This window comes from Suncus etruscus, chromosome 6 (assembly GCF_024139225.1).
Source record: "Suncus etruscus isolate mSunEtr1 chromosome 6, mSunEtr1.pri.cur, whole genome shotgun sequence".
In the NCBI taxonomy this organism is placed as follows: domain Eukaryota; kingdom Metazoa; phylum Chordata; class Mammalia; order Eulipotyphla; family Soricidae; genus Suncus; species Suncus etruscus.
The window spans coordinates 122,679,866-122,702,688 of NC_064853.1; the positions used below are offsets into that span (position 1 = coordinate 122,679,866).

The window sequence follows — 22,823 nt, forward strand, 5'->3', positions numbered from 1 at the left end:
TTGAGCACTTGAGAGCACTGGGCTTGGCTTCACTGATAACCCCAAGCAGAGCACCCACCTTGCTTCCTTGGACCTATGAGTTTCTTATAAGTTAGATGCTGCCTTCTTCCTTCACTCCTGTTCCATCCTCTCCATCATTCAGGGACTCGGCTTTCTCCTTCCTTTCATTAATGCCTCTCAAATAATGCCCTGTACATTCAGTTTCCCAAGCCGCTCTGCCCCTTGCATTTCTTCTTGTTTTGTTTTTGGGCCACACTCAGTAGAGTTCTTCGAACTTGGGGATCTCTCCCGGTGGGGCTCTGGGGACCCTGTTCAATTCCACAGATGGAACCCAGGTTGACTACATGCAAAACAAGTATACAAGACTCATTGTACTATCTCTCTGGCTTCTGAGCTGTGGGTTTCTAGTCCCTTTTGTTTGAACACAGTCAAGCCCTTTGCCAATTAGACTAGATCCCACTCTGCCCAGCATGCCAGCTTGGAGAGAAAAGTGTCTAATGACAAGTGAATCAAGAGGCTAGACAGGGTCAAAGCGGTGGCGCAGGCAGTAGAGCATTTGCCTTGTATGCACTAACCTAGGAAGGACTGCAGAACAATCCCCTGGCATCCCATATAGTCCCCCAAGCCAGGAGTGATTTCTGAACACATAGCCAGGGTAAGCCCTGAGCATCACCAAGTGTGGCCCCAAAATCAAAACAAAACAAAAAAAGAGGCTGGACAAAGGAAGTATAACAGGAGCACCCTAGTCAGCACAATGCTTTTTCTGTATGCAGAAGCCCAGAATTTCAGGCGTTGTTTTCTGATGCTATGTCCCGACTCAGGACCACAAATCAAAAGTTCCATAAACATGTGTTGTCACACATGCCTAAACAGAAATGTCAAGAGCACAGCCCCAAAGCCCCGCAACTCCCAGCAAAAGGTCTGCTCTTGATATACCCCAAGACCCAGCCTGCCTAACTGCAAACTGTCCAGCAATGTTCTGCAGAGCCAGACAAAACCATTGAATGTCTGTTGCCAACCTAGGAACTGCAGTGACTGTTCTGTGGGTCAGCCTTAGATGGTTCTCCTTTTGTAGAGAGAAGGTAAAGAGAAGCCTAGAGCCGAGCAGGAGGGCTATGTGTTCTCATAGTCTGCTCCCTTTACCCCGCTTTTCTTTCCCAGCTCCCAGCCCCAGGGCATTATCCACTTGGCATCTAGGACTCAGAATCTCTGCTCCCAAATCCTGATTCCACATTGAGCATCTCTCAACCATGTAGTTATGCCTAGAACGACCCCCGCTAAGTAAGAGTGGGGCTTCTGGCACAATTACCCATCTGAAATCTGTCCTTAGGCATCTGATGTCATTTAGGCAGTAGAGAGGAAGGAAGCTTGTCAATGGCAAAATTAAGAAATGGGAGTTAGAGGTAGAACAGGGGTAAAGCACTTGCCTTACCACAGTTTGATTCCTGGTACTTCCAGATATGTCCCCTAAAACAAAACAAACAAAAAAATTACATCATAGTCAAGACTGTCACTAACTATATTGTCCTAGTAATTTTTCTTTAGTTCTATAGAGTATATCTTTAAGGATTAAAATTGAGCATTTATATTTTATATCATTTTTTTTGTAAACATTGAGATTACTGGCATCATGTATTTGGGCCATATCCAGTGGTGTAGATGATACTCCAGGCTCTGTGCTCTATGCGCTCTGTGCTCAGCACCCTCACTGCTGTAGACTAAACCATCTTGCATGTGCAAAGCCCCTTTGTGTCTCCTCCCAAAATTTCTAGCTCTGAACTGTAGGCCAGTGAGATGTTTGGCCAGTGCGGGGCCATCCTGGGGCACTGCATATATTCCACTTTAGTGGATCAGCTCATGCCCTCCCTTTGATGGGGTGTATTAAAACGACACTCTTGCCCCACTGACCAGCACTCCCCCTTCACTTCCTGCCAGTCCTAGAAGCCACAAGCAAAAAGCTAGGGTTTATAGTCTGCACACCAGGTGCCAAAACCAGTACAGGGAAACTTTAAATACTAAAATTCTGGGGCCAGATGGATAGCACAGCATGTAGGGAGTTTGCCTTGTATGCAGTTGACCCAGGTTCAATTCCCAGCAGCTCATATGGTCCCCTGAACCTGCCAGGAGTAATTTCTGAGCATAGAGCTATCCCCATGCACAAGTGTAGAAAGATTGTGAATCACTAGACCTGGGATTGAAACTCTCAAAACCTGCAAACATCTCAGTCCCAAAGAATTTCCCAGGACTAGAACATCACCAATTCCTTCAATATGAAGGCAAGTAGAATGAAATATTTTGTTGTTGTTTTGAGTTTTATTTATTTATTTTTTTGTGGAGGGGATTTTGGGTCACACCCGGCAGTGCTCAGGGGTTACTCCTGGCAGGCTCGGGGGACCATATGGGATGCCGGGATTCAAACCACCATCCTTCTGCATGTAAGGCAAACGCCCCACCTCCATGCTATCTCTTCGGCCCTGTGAATGAAATATTTTTGAAGATAAGCAGCCAGAGGGGAAACTCTCCCTTCTGCATCCTGTTTTATACACCCCAGCCATTCTCACTAAGTGCATCTGTGTGTTGGACCCACTCTCCAGAGATGAGCCAAGAGTATTAGCTGTCATAGGAACCAAGCAGACATTAGGGTGGTTCTAGATCATCGCATCCTTAAGCATAACATGGGCTTCCTAAGCCCTTTGTAATAGACATACAAGAGAAAGTAGGAACAAACGCCTGGCGAGCCCGGCAGACTTACCTCCTCATCCACCCTCCTCTGCCCAGGGCTGTTGGCTCCAGGTGCTGGACATACACAGTGGCAGCCTCAGTCATGGACATAGATCAAGCCTAGAAAATCCAGAGTTAGATATTTATGGCCACCTTCATCCACTTCAGCCTTACGTCCTGTAGGTGAAGAATTATATGGTCATTCACAGTGATCAGTGACCATCACAATGGCTAATACAGTAGAAATGGATTCCTAAGTGGTATAGGCACATCTGCATCAGATTGACCTTGTAGAGATGGTCATTCACAATGGCCATCACAATGAGCAATATAGTGAGAAAGTAGCCCTGAGTGGTATATGTATTGTTTGTTTGGTTTGGTTTGGTTTGGGGGCCACACCCAGCAATGCTCAGGAAAGCCATATAGGATGCTAGAGATTAAATCTGGGTCAGCTATGTACAAGAAAAATGCCCTACTATACTATCACTCAGATTCCATGGCAAACGTTCTTGGCACTAACAGGACATCTGGCTTTCTTTTCAGTGTGCCCTGTCTTCTGGGCACTGTGATAAGATATCAGGACATCTTACCCTGGGCCAGTCCTCAGCACATCCTTATCATGGGGTGCTATTCCTTTTGTTTCACAAAGGAAAGGTCTTAGGCTCAGAGAATCACCTGCGAGAGACACTGCCAATTTCCAGGGAACAGCTCTATCCCCATGGATCCAGCTCACTTGAGCTCTGCTCCTAAAATGCAAACATAGGAAAGTCTAAATTAAAAAGTATATACTAAAAAGCTGAGGAATAATATAGTTCTGGGGTAAGGTACTTGACTTGCATGATACGGGCCTGGGTTCAATCCTTAGCACCATACATGTTTCCCCAAATACCACCAGGAGTGATTCCTGAGTGAAAAGTCAGGAGTAATTCCTGAGCACCATCAGATATGGCCTCAAAACCAATATCCCCCCAATAAGTATATACAAAAATACACAACCCAGAGAACCGCTTTATGTGGCCATGAAATTACTGACTGTGGTAAACATCCATAATCACTCAGGAAATCTTTTCTTTTAGAAAAATTGATCTGTTGAAGCGTTCAGATCTAACCCAGATGAGCTTAATCAGCATTACATCCAACCCCTCAAAACTGCCCCAGATGTGGAGACTCAAAGCCAAAGTGAGACCTGGAGGAGTTTCAACCTCCCAGACAATTGGCTGTCACACTATCATCACCAAACACCCTGTGGCCCTTATTTAAATGCAGAAATGACTGTACCTATCCCCTACACTAGTTTTGTGACCTCGAAGAGACACAATCATACAGTGTCCAGTGGATCGGGCTGCTGAGAATAGCCTCTGTGGGCACCCACTGCCTTGTCTCTTCACTCGGGCCTGGCATAGAGCAGGTGGTCTATTGAAGTCCAGGCTCCAATGTAAGTTAACTGGGATCAAGCTTTTCCCACCCACACTGTACACTCTGTGTCAGCCCAGGCAGAGCAGAGGCAGTAGTTTTCCCAGAATCCGTTGAAAAGGCAAACGGTGGACTATTGTACTGAAATCACCCTGTTTCTCACATTTTCTTTGTTTTGTTTTTTTCTATCTCTCCAACTAAGTCGCGAAGAGCTTTGTTTTGTTTTGATGGTTTTTTCTTACTAAAATAAACAGAATTAGCCACAGACAGTATCAGTGCTTTCTAACAGACAAAACCCGTTTTTATTTACTTTTAAGTGTCTCATCCAGGTTTCTCCAAACACTGCAGATGTTTTGTCCCTGAAGCTTGGGAAATAAGTTTACTGTTGACATGGCTTTAAAGACCATACTCTTGTCTAATGAAAGTCTTCTTTTGTGTTTTGTTTTGTTTTTGCTTTGAAAGCACGTCTAGCTGTGCCTTACTCCTGACTCTGCACTCAGGACTCACTCCTGTTCATACTCAGGAGATTACATGGGGTACTGAGAATTGCACCTGGGTTAGCTGTGTGCAAGACAAACATCCTCTCTGCCAGGGGTCCTCAAACTTTTTAAACAGGGGGCCAGTTCACTGTCCCTCAGACCATTGGAGGGTCTGACTATAGTAAAAACAAAACTTATGAACGAATTCTTATGCACACTGCATATATCTTACTTTGCAATGAAGAAACAAAACAGATACAAATACAATACGTGGCCTGCGGGCCATAGTTTGAGGACCACTGTGTCTCTGTTATGCTATCTCTGTGCCTCCCCACCCCAATAAAAATCTTAAGGTGTCTCAGGAAGTTTGGAGTTATGTGCTACAAATTATAATCTCTTCAGGGTGTCAGGATTGGATTGAAATCACACTTTGTAGAAAACACTAGTGACTTCTGTTTTGCACCCAGCATGCCAAGATAGAGCCTAGGGGGTCTCCGCAGCTACCTTTATGTCACTTCACACCCAGTCCCTCACTGTCCACACACTACCATCAGGTAATAGTCACACTCTTGAAGTGGCTCGTTTGGTTTTTTGATACCATCTTGAGGCAAAAGTGAAAATGTTGTTGCACTAGATGTCCCATACACAAATAAGCAGTGACTTTAATGGTTCAATTAACTGTTAGGAATATCTCAGAGCTGTGCTTGGGTGACTTGGGGCAATGGAAAATTTGTCCTCAGAAGCTGGGCAGTGAGACCTCCATTATCCTCAGTCCTTAGCTCTGCAGAACTCGGTCCTGGGTCCCACAGGACACATTGGCTTCTCCTACCACTGATCTGCTGGCAGGGTTGGGGACAAGGTAGGTAGGATCTGATGGTGGAGGAGGTTGGAGGGGATGGGAGCAGAGCCCGGAGGGCAAAGCCTCCTTCCTGCCTCTCCCAGAGCCTCCCCAGGCCCAGACAGACCTATGGGAACAAGTAGAGGTAGAGAGAAAGGGGCTCTGAGTCCAGGAATGGGAGTTCACTGTTCCACAGACTGTTACCTTGTAGAAAAGTCCCAGAGAGGAGCTGGAGCATTAGTACAGCAGGAAGGTTGTGTGCTTTTCATGCAGCCAACTTGGGTTCAATCCCCAGCATTCTATATGGTCCCCAAAGCACCATCAGAGAGGGATTCCTATGTATAAAGCCAGAATTAATCCCTGAGTGTCAATGGGTTTGCCCCCCCCCCAAAAAAAAGGAAAATAAAAAAAATGAAAAGCCCCAGAGAGCTCAGTCTTGCTGTCTACAAATCTCAGGACTCCCCTATTGGCCCTGCTGTAATCATGGTTATAGAATATGAAATTTAGTGTGTGTGTTTATTTGTTCATTTGTTTTTTGACTCATTGGTTGATCTTGCCACTGTTTAAAAAGTTTCTGAATATGGGGCCAGAACAATAATACAGTAGAAAAAGCATTTACCTACACACAGCTGACCTGGCTGTGTCATATGGTCCCTCAGCACTGCAAGAGGTGATCCCTGGGCATAGACCCATGAGTAAGCCCTGTGCACCACTGGGTGTATACAAAAAAAAGAAGAAAAAGTTTCTGCATTAGTTTCTGGTACATAAAGCTCAAGCCATTCTACTGGAAAGTGCATGAATCCCCTTGAACATCTGGATGCTATGATCTAGGTGAGAACTTTTAGCTGCAAAGCGGCCTGCAACTTCCCTGTGCCATATTCCCTATGCCAACTCAAAGTATCTTGGGAAAGGAACTGACAGTGTCATGCAAAAACTTGGCATGAGCACCTTTACCTGGCAGGCAAAGACATTCCTGTGTGGGGGAAAAAGCTTCTTCAGGCCACACAGTCCCTGAGTAATGATTGTGGCATAAAATTTGAGAATCAGGGGCCAGAATAGTGGTGCGAGCTTTGTGCGTACTAGCCTAGAATGATCCCCTGGCGTCCCATATGGTCCCCCAAGCCAGGAGCGATTTCTGAGTGCATAGCCAGGGGTAACCCCTGAGCATCATTGGGGGTGGCCGAAAAATAAACAAACAAAAAATTATGTGAATCAGTGGAAGTCCTTGGAGTATTTTGGGGCAGGTGACCATCCCCAGGAGACACGTAGTAGAAATAAGGCTTCTCTGCCATGTGAGTACTTTGACTATACTGGCAGAACTCACATAAATTCACCATTTCTGCCATGCCAGGGCACACAATGTGAATGACCAAATAACTTGAACTGTAGGGTGTAGTAACCAGAACCTGCCATGGCAAGCCAAACCCAGCCCTCATGTGTATAACTAGTGTCCCATAAGGTAATTTTTTTGTGGGCACCCTTACTTTCTTTTTTATAAATACTTACAGGTATCATATAAAAATTCTAGCTATTAGGGCCAGAATGATAGTACAGTGAGGAACGGGCTTACTTTGTATGCAGTCAACCTGGGTTCAATCCCTAACATCCCATGTCATCCCCTCAAACCCTGTCAGGATTAATTCCTGAACACAGAGTTAGGAGTCCTGAGCACTGCAAGATGTGACTCAAAAGACAACATAACAAAATTTCTTGCTATTGAGGTCAGATTGATAGAATAGCGGGGAATGCACTAGCTTTGTTCGAAGTCAACCCAGTTTTGATCCCCAATCTTTGGCTTTCATATGGTCCCTTAAGCATGTCCAGGAGTAAGCCTTCAGCATCACCGGTTGTGGCCCAAAAACAACAACAACAAAGTGTAGTTATCCAGATTTCTCTCAAAAAAAGGGGCAGCTCAGCACCCCTCATAGAACAACCTTGGTTTGACATGGGAGGTGATGACCCAGTAACTGCCTTCCCTTCATGTCATTCTCACCCCTGTAAGCCATCAAGTTTATTCTACTAAATCATCCTAGGAGGCAGTTTGGGGAAAAAGTGTGATTTTTTTTATTTTTATCAAATAATACCACATGCAAGAACCCTGGCCATCCCTTTAATAGAGAGCTTCAGTTCCATGCTGTGTGCCAGATACTGCCTGCACCCCTGCTCAAAGCATACTTGCACCCATCCCCTCCATAGAAGCACATTGGGGGTCTGTAAACACTGTCCTCTCTTCCCATGTGGAACAGCCCCTGCTTGGCTCAGCACCCCACTATCACCTGACTTTTAAAAGCACCTGGCACAAAACAGATGGTTCAGGGTCCCCATCTATAAATGAGGGAATCCAATTGGGAGACTGAGCATTCGTGTTATCTGGGATTCAAACATGACTGTCGCTTAACTAACACAAATTGTCACACCACTCTCCACGTATTCAATCCCTCTCTGGGAGGTGTTGGGCCACACAGATCCCTAGTCAAAGCTGTGATGGTACGAAGCTCAATAAATTAGAGTTGTGTGGGTGCTTGTGAATACTCAAAACTTCCAGGCTTCTGGGGCTGTATGATGATTTGGAAGAACTGACATTCTCCTATGATCTGCACTTTGAGCATTTATTTGAGTGCCATTGCTCCCCCAACTTAACACCCGGGCTTATGCCTGGTGGAAGGAGATGAGGGTCTGCCTGTATCTCTAATGAAGAGCCAGAGGCCAGCCTTTTTGTGAAGGAATCTGGAATCATCAAAGGCCCGACTTGTCAGCTGATTGTTTTTATTTATTTCTGTGGGTTTTTACATGACACCTGGAGACCATTTAAAATGTTCCTTGGCGGTGAGAGCCTGGTGTTTAAAAATAACGCTCGCCCGGCGCCAAATCACTTTAGAGTCGGGTACAAATATTGAGACAAAAACCCCAGCTGTTATTGCTTTGGCTGCTAATTTGAGGTGTCAAATGAGAACTCGGCTGCTATACGTCAGTGAGTAAGGCCCCTTGTGAGATCATTATGTTTTCTAACAGAGGAGAGTAATGGGCTAATCAGTGCAGCATCAGTTGTTTTCATTATATGCCCACACAATGGTTATGAGCTTGAATTTAAACGGTCCACAGGGAGGGTGGGGAACTCAGTCCCTCTCAGCAGCACCCAGGACCGTCCCTGAGAGTGAAGAAGACATGCCAGCCCCCTCCCTTTTTTTTGCCCTGTACCCTCGACACTCCCCTCCGACCCCAGCTGCCCTCAGAGATGCATTACCTACTTCAAACAGGCGGCAGAGAAGCTGTACTTAAGGATTCTTCAGTGTTCTTCAGGGCCTTCCAAAAGGGCCCGTCAATCATCCCAGCCTGAGCAGAGTTTTGGGCAACACTTCGGTCTAAGAGCCAACCCTTGATCATGGACCATTGCAGGCATTGAGACAAACACCCTAAATCATTCCTTCATCACCCAGTTATCTATTTGAGCATTGTCTCTGTCCTCTCTTTCTCTGTGTGTGTCTCTCTCTATCTATATCTCTGTCTCTGGGCCTCTGTCTCTCCTTTCCTCTCCCTCTCTCCTCCACCCCACATTCAATGCATAATGCTATTGCTTGGGGCAGCCTCGAACTTGAACCTCATGTTGCCCGTGGATATGCTCATTCCTCATGTACAGTGGCTTCCAGCATTTTGCCCATGCAGATTGCCGCAGAGGGTGGGCCTGGCCATCCAGCACCCCCATTTGTAGAGAGCAATGCACTCAGGAGATTGGGCCCAGCTCATTCATGTTCTTACAGAAAGGTGTGTCCTATAGTTAGTCAGCTGTCAGAGGGCTGCTGGCTTGTCCTGACCCACCTGACCTATCCTTTGCTCATCGGGGAGGAGAAATCACCCTCTCAGAGTGGCTTTGAGTGGTCCTGGAAGACAAAGAGACAGTCTAGTGGGGAAGGCACTTGCCTTGCAAGCGATCAACCCAAGTTCAATTTCCAGCATTTTATACGATCCATACCACCAGGTGTGGCCCAAAAACAAAAACAAGACATAGATCCTGAATTTTGACTGTTGTTTCTGTAGACATGTGATCTGGGCAGATTTTACTGATGGTTAAGGGCAGTTGTTTGGGGTTATACCTGGCTGTGCCCAGGGCCCATTCCTGCCTTCTACGTTCAGGAATGGCCAGGGACATATACAGTTCAGAGTCTCAAGTGTGTGTGTGTGTGTACTGTGTGCCACAACTCCCTACACCATTTCTCTAGCACCCTCCACCCCCTCAGATTTCTTTGATTTCTGTGGGGTGGAGGAGTCACCAAAATGGAAATGGACAGTGGGATCTCAGAACTGCTGAGAGAATTAAATGAGCTGATGTGAAAGAAGCCCTGGATGTGGTGCCAGCCTTCAGTCTGTGTTCAGTAAGCAGAACTGCCACTATTGTGCTGGGGAACATCTTTCCTAGAACTCAGAAGGCCCCCTGCAAGGCAGTAGAAAGGAAAGCGGCACGTTCCTGGGCAAAACTGTAATCGCAGTTTAGTTTGTCTTCACAGATGCCTGATGGGACATCTTTCTCCATCACTGCTGCAGTTTCCCAGTGCCTCAGGCCAGACTGGAGCCATAGGGAGAAAGGAGGCAGTGGAAAGTCCCAGAAAGTTACCACTGCTGAGGTTGGGGAGTAGGCACCCTGGGTCCAGACAGCGATCCCTGTGATCTCCTGCCACATACCACCTAAGAGTTGATCCAGCTCCACATTCTCATTCCTGGGATCTTGCTCAGTCTTGATTCTGGGTGCCGAGGGAACTGCCACTCCACAGCCCTACGTAATAGTGGGCAAGTGCCTGCTTTCCCCTGTGAACCAGAGAATAAGGTCGGCCCATTTCCCACTAAAGCCAGCAAAAGGGGGAGAAAGGAGGAGCCACCATATCTCTCCTCCAGGCTTCAGGAAACCCCTGATCCCATTTGTGCAGGTCAGCACAGGAGGTGCTACCACAGGATTTGACTGATGGACACAGAACAGTGCAGTCCCTTGTCCACATTCAGGGTGTTGGCGAGGAGATGTCCAGGCTCACTTTCAGAAGACCCCCTGTTACCATGACCACTGATGACTCCCCCAGAGCTTCCTGGGGAGTCCCCTAATTAACACAGCCTGCCTTGAAATCCTGGTGGTGGAGGGGACCAGACTGCTAGTCACTGGATTGGTGACCAGAGCAGTGTCTGTCCCCAGCTGTGTGGAGAGGAGGTGGAGAGCCCTGCCCCACCTCCCCATCTCCTACCACCACCAGAGTCTGCCCTGTGACACTTACTGAGGCCTCCTGAGCAGCAGTGATGTGATCCATACTCCCAGATCACACTGCTGCATTAGGGCCAATTACCCTGCGCCGCAGAGGACACCCCGCACACAGAGCACACCAGAGTCAGGAAGCTCAGAGTGATGAAGCACCGGCCTAATCGGAGGAGATGGAGGGAAATGTCAGGCTTATTACGGTTGCCAGGGTGGCCTGGCTGTACTGGGCTTAGCCACGGGCCTCAGATGGTTATCTTGGGCTGTGCAGGCTAGCAGTCCTCGGGGCTGAGGGGCTCATCGGGCAATGAGTGCCACTGCATCCGGTGAGGGCTGTGCTCTCTCCCAGGACTATGGGCTCCTCCCTGGCCTGAAAATCAGACCCTCCTCGATAAAGATCTCCAAGGGACCAGAGACAAAATAAAGCAGGGAGGGCACTTGCCTTGTACACAGCCAACACAGCACTCCATAGGCTCCCCCAATCACCAGAAGTGATCTCTGAGCACCACAGCATATGGCCCAAAGGAAAGGAAAGAAAGAGGGGCCACCAGTGAGAGCCAAAGGGGCTGTGGCAGGGGTTCGAGGTTGATATTGAAGCTGAGAGTGAGGAGAAGTGCCTGGGAAGGCTACAGGGAGCGTAGAGGATCTCTGAAAGCCACAGAAGGCAGGGAAAGAAACTCACTACCAGCAGCCCCTCCAGAAATTCACTATGAATCCCTATGGAACCCCTGTGGTCCCATGTAGATGCCCTGTGAGTCTCCTGTGAGCCCCCCACAACCCCCATATGTACTTCAGAAGTGCAAATTGAGCCAATAAACTGCTGCTTCCAGCCCCTGACTTTGTAGGCTTCTGGTCCAGCAGCCTTGGACAACTTACCTTGGCCCCATCCTGGAGTCAGGCTAGCTTGAAGATGCCCACTGCTTTTGGGAGATGGAGAGAGAAGAATCAGACCAAAGCACTGTGTGGCCCATCATTATCTTCATGGACCAGAGCAGATAGCATGGGACAGTTTCTGCCCATGGTCCCGGCAGCAGAGAGTGGCATGGCCAGCACCAGAGCTTGCCTCCATCCCTCACCCTCTGCTGCAGGAGGCTGGGTTGATGGGGACAGTACTTCTGAGACAGGGGCCAGCACCCTATAGAGTGCCGTGCTTTCTGGGTGGGCCAGCTTGGGCCAGGCTGGAAATCACAGTCTGTGTTTAGCAGGGAAGCAAAAGTGGGATCTGCCATGGAAATGGGCACCCAAAAGGCTACCACCCCTGACATCCCTGGTCTAGCAAATCCTGAGCTCCTGGACACTGTGTTTAAGTCATCTGAGCCCTGAAATAATTGCTATTATCATTAATGTTTTATGGTCCTCATTACTTCTCACATTTAAATATCAGGGTGGTAATACATTAATAAGTCATGGCTGCCCAGACTCCTGCTGGATCCAGCCAGACCTCAGGCCCGGCATGAGACCCACTGTCTGCTCAGCTGCAGCCTGACTGGCTGGGTGCTCACCCCAGTGATGTGGAGTGTAATCAGACTGAAATGTCTTTTGCAAAGACACCTACTCTTTGCTTCTTAGAGGTGAGGCGGCGACTGCAGCTCAGATTTTATAGGCTATGGGATCCTGAATGCAATCATGGAGAGAAAGCGGGAACACTGGGTGGAAAAGAAGGGGATCAAAGGGATGACTTTAAGCCTGACTCATTCCCCATGCAAGGAAAAGGGCAGGAAGGGCCAGGTCTACAGCCCAGAATGTACCCACACAGAGCCTGGCAGGAAAAGATGCTTCTGCCTATCTAAGGAAGTTTCTGAAGAATTCCTGGATGGACCCACCTGAGACACACACACGACACACACGCACACACACACACACAGACACCCCACATACCAGATACACACATGATAGATATTCACACACAACAGATAAATATATGCACACACAGGAGGAAGCACAAGCCCCACAAAACAAAGCAGCCAGGGAAGTTCAAGCATGGAGACTGGCTGAGGAGAGGCATCCTCAGCCCCCAGTTCCCCTCTCTTCTCTTGATCACCTGACATTTCTAGGGGTGGGAGGCAGGGTTGTTGCCACCCAGGGAGGCAAGACGAAGTTCCATGGACCTAGCCTTTGTGTGCACAAAGGCCTTATAGGCTCCACACATGACGCTCAGACATGGACAGCTAGGGCATGGATAGCATGAGGGCATCACCAGGACCTGCTGTTGGCTGAAGAAAGACCTGAAGCAGGGATGGGGGCCAGCTGTGTGCTGGACAAAGCTCCTTCTGTAGCTTAGGGTTTGAGATTGAGGTAGCAGGAAGGGCCAGGCAAGGTGACTCTGCCCCATGGTGAGTGAGGTGTTCACCTCTATTGACTGAACCTAGGGTCCATCTACCTTCTTCCTTGCTACTAGTACTCTCGCAAGTGAGATGTTAATCATTTGCCTAGCAAGGCTCAGTGTGAGCATGAGTGACTCCATTGGGAATCTGCTGTTCCACATGAGGAAAAGAATGTTTTTGAAATCTAGAGGGCATCATAAGAGGAAAGGGCATTTATTAAGAGCTGAAAGGCACATGAAGACACTTACATAGCAAGGACTGGTGGGGCCATAGCATGGGAAAGAGCTGCCAGGCCGGTACAGCTGGGTAAAGCAGAGCAGAAACAGGTGGCCCTCGAGGTTCATGTGCCCAACACTTGCTGTCTAGGATACAATCTGTGTGGGGTGGGTGGCAGGAGTCCAAGTTTGCTCCCCTTCTCCACATTTTCTCACACACTTAACTGTCACCCCTAACTCTCTCTAGAAGGGCAGGTCTAACACAGGGCCATGCTTGGCCCCTGTCTCATTCAGTTCTTTGGCAAGTCTCCATTCAGTTTGGTCCATGAATGGAGCTCACTTTTCTTTCCTCTTCTTGGTCCAAGGGCAAAGTGGCGTCAGTGCCCATAGGACACTGTTGGAAACTCTAGTATGTGGCATTGGAATGCATGAGAATGAGAAAGAATGTCCCTGCCCACAGGCTTACTTAGCTTCAAGGCACAACAAACACCCACAGATTTAAAAAAATCTGTACAGGCCTTTGGATGTAAGCAGTACATGTGCAAGGGCCATGCATAGCAAGGAGTCTGGCAAAAGTCTGGCTTCAAATCCATCTCCAAAGCTTTTCCACTCTTGATCCTGGGATCTTGAGCTCAGCCTTTTTATCTGTACTCAAGGGCAGTAGTATCTAGCCTTCCAGCTTGTTCTCTCTAAGCAGAGGGTGATAAAATGTTTATAGCTAGGGCAGTGGCAAGGATCAGAGTTACTGTAACTGCATTGTCCAGTGGTACAGGGTACCTGGTGCTCAGAGATACAAAGAATGAGAGGGAGATAGACAACTGACTGATGGTCAATAGTAGTAAGTTTATTAGGGGACGAGACTGTTTATGAGTGATTTCAAGCACTCATTTGAATGAAGTGGGAATGAAGCTATGAATATTTGCCCGTGGCCCAAAACCCAGATAAGATGTTTGTATAAGGTATATCCTAATTGTAAACAACCAGGTTATTCCTGGACTCCAGTGGTAACAAAGTACACAATAAAATTTCAGGGAGCCGGATTGCTGGCCCTCAGTTTGGTTGGGAGAGAAAGGGTAAGGGCAGCAATGGTGTAGCAGGGCTCCTCCTGCCCTCTAAAGATCCATGTACTTGTCTTTCATCACCCACTCTCCCTTTCTGCTTCCTCATTGACCCCAGCCCTTTTCCTGTCTCCACAGCACCCTCAACAACAACAACATCAGCCGCATCCTGGTCACCAGCTTCAACCATATGCCGAAGATCCGGACACTGTGAGTACTGGCCTCTCTGCCCACACCCACCTTTCACTACCCCCAAAATAGCACCTGAGATGGGCCCTGTCATAATTTGACATCCAGTTTCTCCAACCCAGTGTTGCTGCCTTCTGCTGTTAACTAATGGATGGGAAAAACCAAGGACCCCTTTGGTGCTGTCCATGGTCCTGAAACACCATTGCCCAGCAGCTAGCCTAGTCTCTCTGGGCCCAGACATAGGAATCCTTTGTGTTTTCCAAGGGAAAGAATTGATGTTATCACAGGATACACAGGACAGGGGTTGATGAGGTACATTCTCCTTAGCTACTGTTCTGCATCATTACTTCTGATTAGGACTGTGTCCTGCTCTGGGACACCCTCCCAGGGGCAAAGGCTTCTCTCATTCCTCCCTGTCTACACACCTCTCCCCTATCTGCCATCCTTCCACCAAATTTTTTTCTAATTTTGTTTACCAAGTTGTTCATAATACAGTCATATTCACACACCAATCCCACCACCAGTAAGATCTTCCTTTCAACCAGTGTTCCCAGTCTCCCACCCACCATCTTAGATTGCCTCTTGGAGACACAAATTTATTATGTATTGTTTGTTATAACACAAAGGCAAATGGGATTATATAAACTTATATCAGACAGACCAATTTGAAATTATTGGTTCTATATCTCTATAGTGTTAATATAGTCAATGTATAAGGCTTTACTGGGCTATGAGTGGAGTTAGGTGATCCTATCATTACTGTTTAGGCTCACTTGAGCCCTGTAGATGTCTATGTAACTTTCCCATCAGATTTCTTGGGATACTATTATAAAATATTTCAGCCACAAAGAATAGGATTTATAGATATAAAACAAATTTGGTGACTTAAAAGTTTGATAAGGTTAAGCTGTGGAGCTAGGCTGTTTCTGTTGGAGGGTTTAGGGGGTGCCATTGCAGAAAAAGAAATATGTCCTCCCTTTTTCTGAAAAGTACACAGAGGTATCAGCCAGGAGCAGAATGCCCAGAAAGTATCAGCAGCCATTAATTCCCTTTAGAGTATCCACCACAGTTCTTGTCCACATCCTCAATCCACTCATTGTTCACATACTCCCCAGATGAGGTTCTAACCTGGAATTCTGTAACTTGGCTCATGATCTTGGTTATTCCAGATAAATTCTGGCCTTTGGGGCTCAGGGAAGGAGAGAACTCAGAAAATGCCTCTCCCACAGAACACCTGTACCAAGCACAGTTCTCATATCCTTTGGACCAAGTGTTATCCCTCAATTTCAGCTTGAAATTCTTGAATCATTCAGTAGATACATCATAGTAGATCCTGTGGCCTTTCCAGAAAGTTTCATTCCCCTTTCCTTCCCTTTTGTGGTTGTTGCTGTGACTGTTGGGACAGGATCAAGGGGACCCACACACTTGGTTGTGATGCTCATGCATTTGTCTGTGTAAGACTGTGCCACCACATACTTGCTGTAGCATGCTCACACACACACACACAGCTCACCAAGGGCTGACACAGGGTTGTGATTTATGTGGCCTTCATTGTGTCATACAGTTCTGCATGTGACACTCACGGTTGGCTACATTGTGCATGAGTCCATTATGCATTACAGTGCTAAGGGTCACATTTACCTGGGGAATATTGTCTGGATCAAACTCCTGTCTTCAGGCCTGCAGGGCAGTTTCTGGACCACTAGGCATTCTCAGGACCTCATTCTGGTGGTCACAGAGTGTAGGTGGTGTTGACATCCCAGCAACAGCAAGGAACCTGCCCCCAAGAGCAGCTGCAGATTCTTAGAGTCTAGGCAAAGGACTAGGCTTCTTGCTGGTCCCTTATTAGTCCCACCTCTATCACTTACTGTGTAAGCAGGAATGGTGTTGAGCCCCCAAAAAAGATGTGAAGTAGGAAATGTCTGGCATGTAGGAGACAGTCAAAGGCACTGAGTGTTTTCTTTTTATTATATCATCACACTATTAATCAAAATTTAAAAAAAATAATCCTAAGAAACCAGTGTAAATGAGCACCATGATTACACATGGAATCCATAGGGACCAGGAAATCCCAAATTGATAGACCTGGACCAACAGTGTAGCACCCCAGGAAATTGAGAAAGTGGCCTTGGCTGCCTCTTCCAAGATGCAGGGTAGCATGAGGCTTCCTGAGGATGTCCAGGGCTGGAAGGAAGCATGGAACTAGCCAGAAGTCCCCTTATCAAAGGGGAATACAGACCAAGGAGCAGAGAAGCTATGTAGGCAGAAACTGGGGGACTGCTCAGAGCACAGAATGGGAGTTAGACCCATGCAGCCAAGTCTACATACAGCCTTTCCTTGGCCCAGCCACTCACTGTGGAGTCAATTTGTTCACAGTGGCATAAAATACACTTAGCAGGGGAGAGGAGGGAATCTCCTGTGTCCCCTCTTTCTTAGCCCCTTCACATGGCTGTGTGCTTCAGCCCAGGAAGTTGGTTCTTTTCCATCCTTACCCTTAAAAAGCCACCTAGGTTAGATCACTGGCACCACATGTGGTCCCTAAGTGCACCAAGAGTGACCCCTGAGTATAGTAGAGTCAGGAGTAAGTCCTGAGCACTGTTGGGTGTAACCAGAGAGATAGAAAGAGAGAAGAGAGAGAGAGAGACAGAGAGAGGAGAGAGAGAAAGAGAGAGAGAGAGAGAGAGAGAGAGACCATAGTCTGTACAGACTTGCTCATAGTCCTACAGCAGCAGCATTAGATAGACATGACCTATGGATTTAAAAGTGAATTTAGGGACCAGAATGATAATCCAATGGGTAGGACATTTTCCTTGCAAATAGCCAAAACAATTTCCATCCTCAGCATCCCAATTTTGTCCCTGAGCCTGCCATTTCTTAAGAGCAAAGCCAGGAGTATCCCCTGAGCACCACCGAGTGTGACCTGAAACCAAAACAAAAACAAAAAAACAGTGAATTTCAGGGTAGTGGGCTTGCCTTCCCCAGTGGGGAGGAGAGAAATGATCCTGCCCTCCAGAAATTTTTCAGGATTGTGACTCCTCCCCCTTCTTTAGCCCTAGCTGGGAGCAGACGGGCAGAGCCATGGGGTGGGGGGGCGGTTAGTTAACAGGAGATGCTACTGCATCTAGAACGGGGGGGGGGGGGCTTTGTGGTGGAGGGAGAGGAGTGAGAGTATGATGCTGGCCTCATTGCTTTGCTCCTCCTTTCCTGTTCTGGACCACCGGTTTGGCCAACTGCAATGGGTCAATCAGTCCATCTCATCTGCTCTCTTCACTCCCTGCCCACTGCCATTTTCTCTTTAGTTTAATTTCCGAGATGGCTCTGTATGGAACTCCCCAGAGACTGGGCTGACTAACCCCCCTTTGCTGTAATTAAAGTTGGGAGGGGGTGGGACTGGTGGTGGAGAAGGGCTAGGGAGCAGGGGAGAGGGGAGAGAGAGGAAGTATTAAAAAGGATTTCTAAAGAAAAGCCTTTCTGTTGAATCAAGAAAACCACATTTTGCAGGAAACTAATGCTGACCCTCTAAAATGATTGGGTGGAAATGCAATTTGGCTTTTCTGGCTAACAGGCTATGCTTATGCATAGGAGCTTTCCTCCATTCACCTTCTATTCTGTACCTCAGATCCCCCTATGACTGGGTTTTCTGCTCACCAAAGATGGCCAAACTCCCAGAAGGGGTCTGTACCCACCTTGGTGTTGTGAGTAAGCAGTGAGAACCAGCTGGCAGCAACAGCACTGGAATTACTGAAAGCAGGACTGGTCTGAATGTCCTCATCGTCACTGCATTGGTGATGAGAACTAATGTTTCCCCTACTGTTGAGCCTCATGCCTTAAAAACCCTACAGATCCTCAGAATAAGGCACCATGAAATGCTCCCATTTTACAGATGGTAATATAAAAACATAAAAACTGCTGGCATGGCCAGATTGACACTCGGCCCCCTCACCTTCCAGATGGTGAGTCACTGACAGGCCTTGGGGCCTCCTCTTCCCTCTTCATACGTAAGTGCTGGAGATAGTCTTGCCAGGCCCGGACTTGGCCTGATGATCCCAGCATCTTTTTTCTCTAAAATGTCATTGTTAGGGACTACAGAGATAATAAAGAAAGTAGGGTGCTTGCCTTGCACATGGTTGACCTGGGTTTGATACCCAGTCCTCCTAGCCTATCTGTGATCCCTGAGCACAGAGCCAGGAGAATGTCCTGAGCACTACCAGGTATGGCCAAAAAAAGCAAATGTCAATGTTGTGGATGAGAGTGAAATAATCTACTCTCCAGAACATGCCATAAAGAGTACCGTGGTGGGTCCTTGCCAGCTCTATCTGCATGGCACCTTGGGTGAGCCACGTCCAAAGAGACATTCAAGCCAACTAGCAGCCTGGTTGGTGACAAGAGAGCATTCATGTGGTTTCAGCACCTGTTTGCCTCACAATGTCCCATAAAAGAGTCTCCCAGTGTCTGATAGTACATCAGGGACCAGCAAGAGGCAGCTCTTGGGGGCCAGAGAGATAGCATGGATGCAGGGCATTTGCCTTGCATACTGAAAGATGGTGGTTTGAATCCCAGCATCGCATATGGTCCCCCGAGCCTGCCAGGAGCAATTTCTGAGCACAGAGCCAGGAGGAGCCCCTGAATGCTGCCCGATGTCACACACACACACACACACACACACACACACACACACACACAGAGGCAGCCTTCAGAGCTGCCTTCCCAAGGGAAGTCTGAAGTGGTGAGTCTCCCAGACATTACTCAGCTCAGTAAGTAGTTGACTCACCTAAGCCTCCAGTTTGCTGCCATTGATCTCTTACCCCAGATTGAAGCTGACGAGGTTCAGTTGGGGCATTGATCCTCACAGGCCTGTGGTGAGGCGGTTGACAAGACTTCCCTAAAGAAAGCCAAATACTTCTGGATGTCCTAATAGTCTGCACATGAGAAGCATCACCCTCCCTCACTCCTTGCCTCTCCCTCAGCTCAGTTGATGGTGTCTCCACTCAAGCTGCAGCTCCTCAGTATAAAAACAGAGTCCCCTTATTACCACCAACCTTTCTGTAGTGTTGGCCCACTCCAACACCACCAGCCCCCTCTATCCAGGGCACTAAGTGGTCTTTGTGGAATCACTGGGTCTTCCCTTTCCTCTTGGAATAGAATCACCCAAAAGCCAGACAGAAAGCACAGGGATAAAGGCACATGCCTTACACAAGGCCAAACTTGGTTTCATCCCTTGCATCCCATAGGATCCTGCCATCCTGAACCAACCAGGAGATTTCCCTGAACACCACCAGGGTGAAGGGATTTGCTGGATCGAGGGGAGGAAGGGATGGTGAATACATGTGAAGTTGTCACTCGTGGGGTTTCAGGATCTGGGATCTCCCAACAGGGCAGAGGGAAGCATGTCCCCATTATTATGCTGCCACCCCACCCCCTCCCACACACACTTCACACTGTGACTGTGTCTCCCCTCTACACCTTCTCTCCCCAGGCGCCTTCACTCCAACAACCTCCTATGCGACTGTCACCTAGCATGGCTTTCGGATTGGCTGCGGCAGCGGCGGGCCATTGGCCAGTTCACGCTCTGCATGGCCCCCGTGCATCTGCGGGGCTTCAGCGTAGCGGATGTGCAGAAAAAGGAGTACGTATGCCCAGGTGAGGCCACCCCGTAGTACCCCCCCCAATCTCTAGCAGTCCCCTGAGTGTAGAGCCTCTAAGGCTACAGTAGATCTTTTGTCACTTAACACACAGGGGAAGCCTGGAGTGGGGACAGAATGCACCAGAAACTCAGGGACCACTGACTGGCACAGGTTTCTGACCCTTGAAGCAGTCACTTCCCTTTTCTTCAGCCTTTGCTAATTTGCTAATAAGCATGTGCTTAGTACCTGGCTTGTTGCTCAGGGAAATCCAGATAATAATGGCTTGCGGGGACAACCTGCAAGTCTGAAAATCCCAGATCTGCTCCTTACTTAGTATGTGACTTCTGGAGGAAGCTACCCCCAAGTCTGCAGAGCAAAGAAGATAATGGGGAAATAATGACAGAAATAATGCATCAAAAGCACTTGGGGGGCTCCAGTGCAAATTATATAGTCAATTATTTGAGTATAGTGGACACACAGAATGAGCTGCACTGATGCTAGATTTGATCTGTGCACGACTGATGTGGAGACAGAGCATGAATTGCTGCTTCCTGGGGCTTGGGTGTTGTGGGGGGGGGACCGACTGCCTGGGCACCCAGGGACTTGAGGTGGCTATGGGTGCAAGAGAATGTGCTATAGGAAGGGCCAGCCTCTGGGGCTTCAAACTGGCTTGCTCATATTTGTTCTCGCCTCCTCTGCACCCAAGGGGCTCTTTCCTCCTCTTCTGTTGGCAAAAAAAAGTAGAACAAACTCTCGGGATTTTACCTGAATAGAAGGGAGGAAGAGAAAGTTCTCAGGAGACACTTCGAGAACTACATTCCTCATACCTCTTTGGTGGGGTCAGAGGTCTCACCAAAAGTAACCTGTATGAATCCACAAGGGAAATAAGGAATGCACAGTTCTAGAATGGGGTTCTCTTTGATCTCAGAGTTGCTGTGCAAGGAGGAAAGACAGGGGGCTCCATGCTGGGGGCTACTTTCCCCATCATTCATACCTAGTGCCCCTTTCAATAGCAAAGGGATATGAGGGTTTTTTTTTGGGGGGGGGGGTCTACAGAGCAGCCCAGTCCTGCACTGCGAAGCATCAGACGCTTCCTTGCACTCAGCGCTGCCTCACATTCTGCTGCTTCCTCCTGTCAGTATAGCCCATTGCATAAATTATTCCCACCCACCCACTCCCGCAAAAAAAAAAAAAAAAAAAAAAAAAAAAACATTTTTATAAGGCCAGAGCAGTTCCTCGATCATTTCCACTCACCGCCCACTTAGAAATTGCTTCCCATCAAATACGTATGATAAAACCGTTGATCACACAGGCACCAAACTCAAAATATAGTGACTGTAATTACAGTAATTATCAAGCAAAGGGTACAATATCGGCATAAGTGCCCGTGAAAGAAATAATTATAGAGGGAAGAAGTCGACCACCGCAGGGAGAGAGGAAACCTAATTAGAGATGCCATCCTTACAGCCAGGCCTGCTGCCACCAATGCCTACCCCCAGCCAATCAGGAGACGCCTGGCCTACTCCTTCCCACCCCTGGCCAATCAGGAGAGCACTCGACCTGCTCTCACAGCCCCAGCCAATCAGGAGAGCACTTGGCCTGCTCCCACCATCCCTAGCCAATCAGAAGAGTGCCAGGCTCGCTCCCTTGGGGCAACCCAAAGGAACTCATCCTCTACCATCCTGTAGAAGCCAATGGCCCAAGGTTGCATTCGGCAGACAGGTTTCCCAGTGTGGTGCAGCAGGTCCTAACCATGTCTTCTGTCCCTAGTGACTGAGCCAATCCCTGGAGCTGCTCCTTGCACAGCCCTGCCAAGAGTCTTTGGGAGGTGTGATTTTTAGCCCACTGACCCCTCAAGGTCAATGAGCAGTTAAGTTGCACCCCGCCCACCCCAGGAATGAGAGCAAGGAACCCCCTTTTTTTTTCTTTAAGGAACCCCCTTTTAGATACTAACCCGGGTACTCAAGAGTACAAAGGGAGCATGTGTGGTGTGCACACGTGCATATGCGTGAGTGTTGAGGCTTTGCTTTCAGGAGAAACCAATGTCAGATACAATCTGGGGGAAATGGAGATTGGAACCTCTATGGCCAATGACCTGCCCCCAGAATTACTGGATTTCTGGGGTGCAGGAGACAGAACCCTCTTGAAAGGCTGTGTCTCTATTGATTGGTGGAGGGAGAATGCATGAGATGGTGAGCAGTGATGGCAGGAAAATGTGTCCCCATATGCAGCCAGAGGTCATGGAAAGGGCTGTTTGCACATGACTGTCCCATGTCACACACACACACACACACACACACACACACACACACACACACACCTCTACTTGTCCTTCATGAGTGAGAGTCTGCTGTCCTCTCTCTCATGCCACACAGTGCCTAGAAGAGACAGAGTTCAGATGAATGAGTCCCAGCAGATACCACCTCATTACGAAAACTGAAATAGGCCTGGGGTGAAATCTCCCTGGAAACAAGAAACTTGTCCCCCTCTCCTTTTATTTTTTTTTCAAAAATAAAATTGGGGCCTGGTTAGCAAGTATAAAGACAATTAAGGTAAGCTGTGGCTAGCTGCCCATCCCCTTAAGAGCTTTTAATTAAAACACCATAATTGGATATTGCAGGAATTAGATGATTAGGTTTATTTAGCCATTCTCAAAATTATCATGCCTCTGGTATTTAAATCATGTTCATTTATATTCTCATCATAATTGCTGGGGGGTGGGGGCTCAG

General features: G+C 47.9%; 1 protein-coding gene across 1 annotated transcript in view; it reads left to right on the plus strand.

Annotated features, from left to right (window-relative positions):
- SLIT3 (slit guidance ligand 3) overlaps window positions 1-22,823 on the plus strand; it is a 527,919-nt gene that overhangs the window by 438,649 nt on the left and 66,447 nt on the right. The window contains exons 7-8 of the mRNA XM_049774569.1: window positions 14,420-14,491; window positions 19,947-20,110. Coding sequence (XP_049630526.1) covers window positions 14,420-14,491; window positions 19,947-20,110 — 236 coding nt within the window. The remainder of the gene's footprint in view (window positions 1-14,419; window positions 14,492-19,946; window positions 20,111-22,823) is intronic.